At 38.8% G+C, this 9042-nt stretch overlaps 1 protein-coding gene across 1 annotated transcript; it reads right to left on the bottom strand.

Annotated features, from left to right (window-relative positions):
* Positions 1-2205: 2205 nt before the first annotated feature.
* On the bottom strand, positions 2206-8984 carry RNASEH1 (ribonuclease H1). Its single transcript, XM_014309151.2, has 7 exons — positions 8879-8984; positions 8459-8662; positions 7815-7914; positions 7496-7550; positions 6353-6437; positions 4753-4877; positions 2206-2673 (listed from the first exon to the last, which is right to left on the bottom strand). The coding sequence occupies exons 1-7, from the start codon at positions 8982-8984 to the stop codon at positions 2587-2589; spliced, it is 762 nt and encodes a 253-aa protein (XP_014164626.1). The 3' UTR covers positions 2206-2586.
* Positions 8985-9042: the final 58 nt, after the last annotated feature.

Genomic DNA, 9042 nt, shown 5'->3' with positions numbered 1-9042 from the left:
GGGCCCGCCCCGCGGCCTGGGGCAGAGAGGTACAGGGGCGCCATGGGCCGTTCCATACGCACTGAACACCGTACGGTGCGGAGCTTTCGTTTGAGGGAACAGCTCCAGGCTGAGAGCCGAGAGTCCCTGAGAGACAGGCCGGGGCTCGAGCTGCTCACCCGCACCAGCCCCCGGGGTAACCCGAGTGAACGGCCATGGTGTTTGCATCGTGTCGGCCCCCACTGTAATGCTCTGATGGAATTTACTGGTACAGCTCAGGCTTAAAGGCCGGCATTGCAACCCCTCAATATGGAAAAAAAGAAATTAGGCAAAAAATAAAGTGGTAAGACATGCTTGCACAGATAACTCGTGTCGTCTCCATCCATGAAGATACATCCTCAGCATCCTCCCTGAGTTGGAGTGAACAAGTGACACCCTGGGATGTGTCCCCTCCAGCCTCCAGACTCCTGCATCTACCTGATCCTATATGGCAAATAAACCAAGAGCCAGCTAAGCACAATATAAGAATGGCCAGACAACTGAAACAATCCCTCCTTAAAATTTTTCTTCATAAAGAGTTTCTTACTTACCAAGTGTCTCAACCACTACTATTCCAATTCTCATAAAAAGGTACCAGATCCCTTTAATGTATAGTATTTATGTTTAAGAACTACTGGTTATCAAACAGATACTCTATAGAAGCTGTGCTAAGGCACATGGAGGACAAGTAGGCATTTTGGGACAGCCAGCACAATATCGTGGCTGCTAAATGCCAATATTCTCCTAAAGCTGCAGTTCTCTGAAAAGATGACTTAGAGATCTGCCATCCTCTGGAGGCCTTCGAGCCCCTGTTAACTCCTTTTGAGAAGTACTATTTGTTTTCCATCCTTTAATTTGCCTTAATCTTGTAACCTTCCTCTTGCCTTTCTTCTGTCCTGAATTTCCAGAATAAGAATAAACATTCATACGAAATTGATATAAAACTCTGTCCTATTAGATTTTCTATTATAAACTACCTATTAGATTCAGGTAATCAGCTCCTGCTTCAAAAAAAAAAAAACCAAAAAAAACCAAAAAATAAAAAAAAAGGCACCCCACAAAAAACCAAAAAAACAAAACCCAAAACAAAATTGATTTCCATACAATAAACAAGATTTACTTGTTTAACATAATATGTAAGATAGGCAAGTTAGTAGATACCTGATCAGGGTGATGGGTCTTTCCTTTGCAGCCAAACTTCTAAAGTAAATAGATAATTGTGTGTGTACATACAAAGAAGCAGAGGGGGCCCAATCAGTGCCCTCTTTTACTTTTACCCCTAGATGAGCTTCAATGTGCAGTTTTGGATGAGAGAAAAAAATTAAAATCCTCACTGACCTATTAACTACTGGATAGCCAGTCTCCTCCTCCTCCTACAATCATGTGATTAAATATGTAAAACCTCACATTCTGCCTCAGGAAAGATATTATAATGCATGAGAACTATTAAGTAACAAACTTCTGCAGCTCTAACCACCTGTATACAAATTAACAAATCCAAAAACATTTCTATGACTCCTAGCTTAAACCCTACTATTCAGTGGTGCAAAGGTACCATACAGAAAAGTTGATACAGATAACACAACAAACCTGTTTGCTTTTCCTGTAAATTTGCATAGAAAATAAACCCATGTTGATTACTGGTAATTACTCTGCAATTTAAGTGCACATTAACCATTCCATTAATCTCATAACTGACTGGACAAAATGAAGTCAAACCCTTCAGAGCTGGAAGGTATGGAGAAGCTTATCTTCTAGTCCCATTTCAGATGAAATGTCAATTTCTACCTTTAGGACAACACTGAAGAGGAACTAACAATGCTAACGAGAACCAGTATGCATAAAAAAGCTTAATGAAAACAGAAAGCCAGAGACAAAAAGCTTGGACATTAATCAGGTAGAGAGAACAGTAAAAATCCATTGTTCAAGTTGTCTTGTGACCTGGCTTTTTCTTAGTTCATGCTACCCTGCAAAACAACATGATAAAAGAAAGCTACTGCTGCTGTAGCTGCCACTGTGAGGCACACACAGGTCAGCGTTACAGGCCCATCTGTAGAGCAGTTATTGCCAGTACCAGAATGCCAGAGCAGACCAATGAACATCTGTGCTAGGTGACCTCCTACCAAATCAACAAACCCCAAAGTCTGCCCCAGCTATTTTGGGCTGCAATAAATACCTCTGCACGAAAAAAAAAAAAAAACAAAACATTTATTTCATTAAAGAGGAAAATACAGAACACTTTGATTTAAAATTACTTCTTCAAAAGCCTGTCTTTAAGGTGAGTTCATAAGTACACAAGACAGCTAAAAGCACTGACCACAGCCTTTCCAACAGATGGAGAAAAAACAAATACTCAGTATCATCAACTAAATATTGTCTCAATTGTAAAACAAATGCAACAGAAGAAAATGTGGGGTTTTCCTTCCCAGAAGTTGGTTTATATTTAGTGCTTCAGGCCAGAAAGAAGTACAGCTCAAAGTTCAACTCCAAAACAATTACAGCGGTTCAAGTTGTTGCTGTCATGTTAGGCCTTTTCCTCCCAGTGCAACAGTCTCTAGTCCCAGGCCATCAGCACTGTGGTTTACAAGCTCCTTCCCTTGCTAGTCTATCAGCTTCTTCATTTCCTTGGAAGCCAGCATGACCAGGAATATGCATCTGTCAGGACAAAATATAGCAGTGTTAGATATGGAAGAAACCAGGAAAAAAGTAGATACGTGAAATTCGATAAAGCAATGCTCTGTCACTGATAGTACACGAGCACCTCCTCAGAGGTCCTCACCTAATATTTAGCCCTTAGGTTTTCTTCCCAGAGATTTTCATTGTCTCTCTTCCTCTAGGGAAACTCTTGTCAAACTGTGGATATCATCTTTATGGAATTAGTGAAAAGCATAAGGACCAGCTAACCTATCCTTTAAGAAACGCAGACAACAGCTCCAATTCAAAATTCCCACCTTTCTGCATTCAGTGGTTAAACTGAGTTGATCTTTCCCCAAAAGCCGAAGTCCACTATTCCACTAAAAGCCTTGGTACTTACAGCACTCACTTAGGATACATACATAGGATATCAAAAGATCCTCTCAATTTTCAGATGTCTTAACTGTCCATCCATTAATCAGGAACTAAAAAAAACTTTATACCCTAAGCCCATCCTTGTCAGAAGCAAGGGTGGAGTAGGAAGGTGAGGAAGAAAATCAAGGTTGCTATTTGACAAGATTAGAGAGGGAATAAGCATGAAGTGGGTGTGAAGTGACATCAGATTTACATGGCAAGGTTTTGGTACCACATGGGGAGCTGTAGGTGTGGATTCTATGAAAAGACATGAGCTGCGCCCCTGCGTGAGAGAAAGCCAGATCCAGACAGCTCCAAAAGGGACCCAAAGTTTGACACAGCTAAGCACATCAGCAAAGCTGATGGCTCTTCTGTGAAAACATGTTTAAGAAATGGTAAAAATGCAGCACAAGAGCTAGAGAAAAGAGTGAGAATATGTGACAGGAACAGCTCTGCAGACACCAAGGTCTGTGCTGAAGGAGGAGGTGCTCCAAGCACCTGAGCAGAGATTCCCCTGCAGCCTGTGGTGCAGGCCATGGTGAGTCAGCCTGTCCCCCTCACAGCCCAGGAGGGCCACGGTGGAGTAGAGATGTGCCTGCAGCCCATGGAGGACTCTGCATGCACACACTCCTCCTAAAACAAAATCTGTCCAACCTCTTCTAAGAGATTCAGTTTTAAGAAGTGTTCATAAAGGAATATCTTTTAATTATGTAAAATATTCCCAAGAATAGCTGAACTTAGTTGGTCTTTAAATTTTTACACTTTCTCCTCAATAGAATCTAGGAGTAGCTATAGAAAGTCTAACCAGCCTGTAAATTGCAGCCACCAACTCTGTAACACAGAGCAACATGAATACCTGCAATAAATTCCCATCAAAACATTGCACATTAAATATCTACATGATCCTATTTTCTACACAGTAAAGACAGAAGCTGAGTAAACATGCCATTACAGCTGCAAAGTCAACTGTACACACATTTTCTCAAATCAGTGTTCTTATACCATAATTAGGCTAAAATTTAAGAAGCAAAGGAATATATTTCCCTGAAGTGTTAAACACTGATAGGGTACAGAAAAATACATTCTACCAGAAATATCTGTATAGAAGTTGGTTTACTTCTTTATTGGAGAGCAAAACAATTTAAAAATTGTTATTTTAAAGACCTTCTCGTGCTATTTTCCTTAGAAGAAATGCAGTTAAGGCACAGAAAACTAGAGTTGGTTTATTTGGTTACACACACTTAAGTTTTCCCAGTTTAAAGACACTCATGTAATTGAGTTACTCCAACAAAGCAACATCCTAAATAATTCTGAAAAGCAAATACAGAAATTCAGCTATGACACAAAAACCAGTTATATTCTAAAGTTAGATTTCCAGGAACAGAAATTGCATCTACTAACACCACTAACAAACTAGAAATAATGATTGCAGGCATTTTCTAAGCAGTAATAAGAGACAGGAAACAAATAAAAATATTCATTTAAATAAATGAAATACTGGTTCCAAGAATCTATGTTATGTTGCTAATTTGCTTTAAATACAACAAGCAGCTTCTCTGTATTTGCAGTTTTACTTAAGGATGTACAATACTATGCTCTACAAAAGTCTTAGTTATGATCACACTTTCAAGTTTCTACCGGAAACATGTTTAAAATGTCATTAAGAATAAGAAAAAAGGAACTTACCCACTGAATTTCTATGTCTTTTACTAAATTATCAAGTCTTTCAAAATCTTCTTTATTTATTACACTTCCTCCTGAACTTGTTCTCCAGCCATTTGTTTTCCAGTTGTCAACCCAGCTCGTAATACCTGTGCAAAGGGAGTATCACCATAAAAGTGCTGTTAAAGAAGCCAGCAAGGATCAAGATGGAGCCAACAGGCTTTTAACAAAACATTACCTCTGTATAAAGTCTCAGGCAAAAACACTGGAGACAAAAGATAATTCTTGTTTGCTTCTCTGATGCTGTCTTTCAGGATTGTATTTTTTCATTATTACCTGAATTACCCAACCATTAAATTAAATATCTGTTTTTCCAAACAGATATTTAGTTAAAAGATGACAATCTTATATATGCACTGTACACAAAGTATCTCATGAACTTCAATAAACTAAAGCTAAGTATTTGCTTGATGATACAGTAAGCAAAGCCTACTGCTCACCAGGGTATTTTCTATATTACTCCTTAAGTAAGGATTTTTTAAAAATACCTGTGCTGTTGTGGACAGTGTAAGACATCCTTAATGCTTTCATGACCTGAACCAAACAGGAAGTCTCCAATCTTGAACACAAACCTCCTAAAAACCAAATTACATCCACTTGTACTTAACTACAAGCGTCCTTCTTTGGCATTTTAAAATAATAATTCCTAGACACATCTACAAAATGCCTTTGCTTAAACAAGAATGGCACCTGCACCTCAGTGACCCAAAATGCAAAATGAAACTGCCAGCAAAACCAAAGAGACTAAGACAAAAAGAGCAACATTTAATTTTCAACCATAAGCTGTGCTAAGTTTTTGTTTAATGTTATTTCAAAAAAACCCCACAAAATCAAATCTCCAAAGTGATCTGGAAACAAACAAACATGTACTGCCTTTGTAAATCTAATAAAAAACAAACAAACAAACAAACAAAAACAAACAAAAAACGTAACCAATCAAAAAAATAAAAAACTTAGGCAGTTCCAGATTTTCACAGGATTAAAATCTGAAGATCTTGAGGAAAGACGAAGAAGTTTTTTTCTGAAATTAAGTCTTATTGGCTGCTTCATATGGTATTTATAGAGAATAAAATTAGGTTTTCCAGGTCTTTTAATGTGAGCACGTATCTCTGGCTAGTCTTCCAGGGTAGCCTAAAAGCTTGGAAGCAATAGAACTTGAATGTACTTCATAGATGTGTGTGTTAAAAACAGCCTCTCCAATACATGCAAAACAACAAAAACCCTACAGGTTACCACACCAACTTCCAAGTAATTTCCTGAGTACAGCCTTAACAGCCTACACATGAACAACATTTCTCTAGATATTGTCACACCTCAGGACACAAATCCTGGTGTTACTTCTGTCAGCATTCACCATAACAGACACTTTGACTCTACTCCTATTTCATGCAGTTAGCAGGCAATGTCCAATACTCTGAAGTTATCCCCCAAGCAGTCATAAGTGTTAAGTTATGCACTATCTTCCTTACATCATTCCTCTCTCCAGGAATGTTCTGTGGGTCTTATGTAATGGAAAAGCATGCAGTGTCTTTAAGGATCAGGAAAATTAAAATCATTAACTTACCATTAATAGTAAACTTGCTATCAGTGTAGATTATTAACTTCTTGATGTTTTGACTCTTGGCTTGCTCTATTGCTTTGCAGGCTGCCTTAAGAACATTTCAAAACAACCACAGTTCAGAAAGGATTTTGACCACATGGAATTAAGATACCAACAAAGTACCTGATGCTAACACAGAACAACATATATTGCTGTAACCTCTCCACCAATGGTTATCAACGTGTTTTAGTGTAAAGGATCCCAAAATTGTGTATTACAAATGACACCTTTATGATTCAGGCAAAGAGGCAGGCACCTAAGTTTCAATAGCAAACAAAACCTCGTAACATTTTGATGTTCAGCTCTGTGCTGAAGAAGTAGCTCTCTGACCCATTTACTAACTATTAAAACCTCTATCAACACCAAGGCATTTTATCCAAAACTTTGAGGAAGAACTCATATCAGTTCCAACAGTCTGGATGCCTTAACAGGTTGGGGGTTTTTTTGGTGCTCTGAAATATTACAGGAAGAAGTGGCTGGGTGTGGATGTAGAACTGAAAAGTGACAAATTAGTGACAAATCTGACCACTGGCACACCAACACCACCTCTAAAATGAACTTTGCAGCTTTTAAGCAGATCAATTGCTCATTTCAGTTCATCTCCAAACATGGAGTGTGGGATAGCAACAATACCATAATTAAGAGGAGATGAAAAGAGAAGATTAAATCTGCTGTTGTCAACAGAAGTTAGTCAGGAGCCTAGAATCGTTTTTTATATTTATCTAAGGATTATGACACTCTGATCCTGCCATCATTAAGAAGCTGACTCTCAACCAATACTCAGCAGTCCTCAGTCTAAGGTCTGAAACACACACATTAAAAATGCAAGAGAATCTATGCAGAGTTGAGAGTGAGACTTTTCTAATGTAAGGCTGTTCAAATAGCTGTTCTTGGTGACATCTGGAAATTCTCAAGGTGAATTACCTAGTTCAAAGCCAATGAAAACCAAAACTTGAAGATAACTATTTGTTTGAAGTTGTAACTCTGAATATTTTGCGTACTTCTCTTAGAGCTCCATACTGGTCTCTGGAAACCAGAGTTGAAATAGGCCTGAAAGTGTAGCTGCAGTCTAACATGGAGAAGTATTTCAGGACATTTGCTACTTACATGGATTTCTGCTCTTTGATTAGTCTGCCGTCCAGGAAGTCTTTCACTGGTATTTCTGCGTCCAAAGAACAAATAGTAGATTAGTTATTCCAAATATTCAGAATGGTGTATAATTAAAGACAAGACTATTATTTCCAGTGATTTTTCCCAGAGAGGCTGCTTTCTCTGTTCCCCTCAATATCTCCTGACTCAGTCTTACAACACTGTCATTATGAGTCTCAACAACAGAGCTTCATATTTAAAAGGAGGCTGGTACTGTAAATCATATAAACCCCAAACAGAATAAATCAATAAAAAAAAAATCCATTGAGCTACTTACAAAGGGTGGCCTGGTCCCCAGTAGACACCTATTCCAGCACGTGCCCTGTTACGTCCATTACCAGAGCAACAACCATCTGTATAAACAACTGCAAAGTCACCTACAAAAGAATTATCAAAATCAGCACTTCTTCAAAAATACTGACTATTTAAGGTAGAAGAAATGTTTGCTAGTATATTAAGCCCCAAAACTTCCTTCCCCAGAGAGCCCTTCCAAAAGGTAACTGCAGAAGCCATGTGAATTAGCAGTGCAGAGCACCACAAGTCCCACTGCAGCTCCTCACTGCTGTCAAACCAGTCAGCCTCAAGAAGAACTTCTGCCCCAAGTCCCATAATTTTCACTACGGTTCATGTCTCCTTCAAAACGTCAAAGCTACATCCAATCTGTAGCCCAGACACACATAAAATCACGCCTATAACACTATGATTAAGCTATATATTCACATCAGTTAAAACAAATCAAAATTACACTGAAAGACAACGTGAACAAATAGATAGTGGTTCATGTTTTCATTTCAAAAAGAAATAATGGGCCTAAGGCTGCCATATACAAACCTCCCTATAAGTTTTCTAGTAGTTACACTTGTTGCTTGTCACAGAGAATAAACAAATGAAAATAATTAAGGGAATGATCAAAGACCTCACCCATATATGAAAACTTGTCTTCACTGACTGTTGGTATTGAGCACGCTGAGTGTACTTCATCATGTTTCACACGCTTTGCAATCTGCTCTTCATTTGTAGACTGTTCATATGGCCTTTTACACGTACTGCAACACATGGTATTTAATTCTGGGTCCTTTCTCTGGCTACCATTTTCTTGTGTTACAGCTGGAGGACCAAATGCCTCTACAAAAAAAAAATAAAAAAAAGAAAAGAAAAAAGAAGTTAGGAAGTTCAGCAGAATCAAATTTTACTTTATTTGCTTCTAAAGACAACAGTTGTTAGCAACTATTAGCAATGCTAGTCCATTATCTGACACCCTACCCCCCCAAACTATTACCGAAAAGAAATAGAATATTCCAGTCATTCTTCATCCTAAGTCAAACCGAAGAGGAAACAGACGTGCAATGGCCCTTACACCTGAACACGTACACAAGCAACGCTCTGCAAACACCCACAGAAACACTTTCACTGCACTGGCACATCCATCCCCGTGTCCGGAGGCCATGGCTATGGCGCTGAGCCACTGACGAGGGATGAGCAGGGGCCGGTGCCCGCGTTCCGGC

The sequence above is a fragment of the Geospiza fortis genome, unplaced genomic scaffold (assembly GCF_000277835.1).
Source record: "Geospiza fortis unplaced genomic scaffold, GeoFor_1.0 scaffold139, whole genome shotgun sequence".
In the NCBI taxonomy this organism is placed as follows: domain Eukaryota; kingdom Metazoa; phylum Chordata; class Aves; order Passeriformes; family Thraupidae; genus Geospiza; species Geospiza fortis.
The sequence above is the reverse complement of the archived record's forward strand: the minus strand, read 5'-3'. Positions and strand labels throughout refer to the sequence as shown.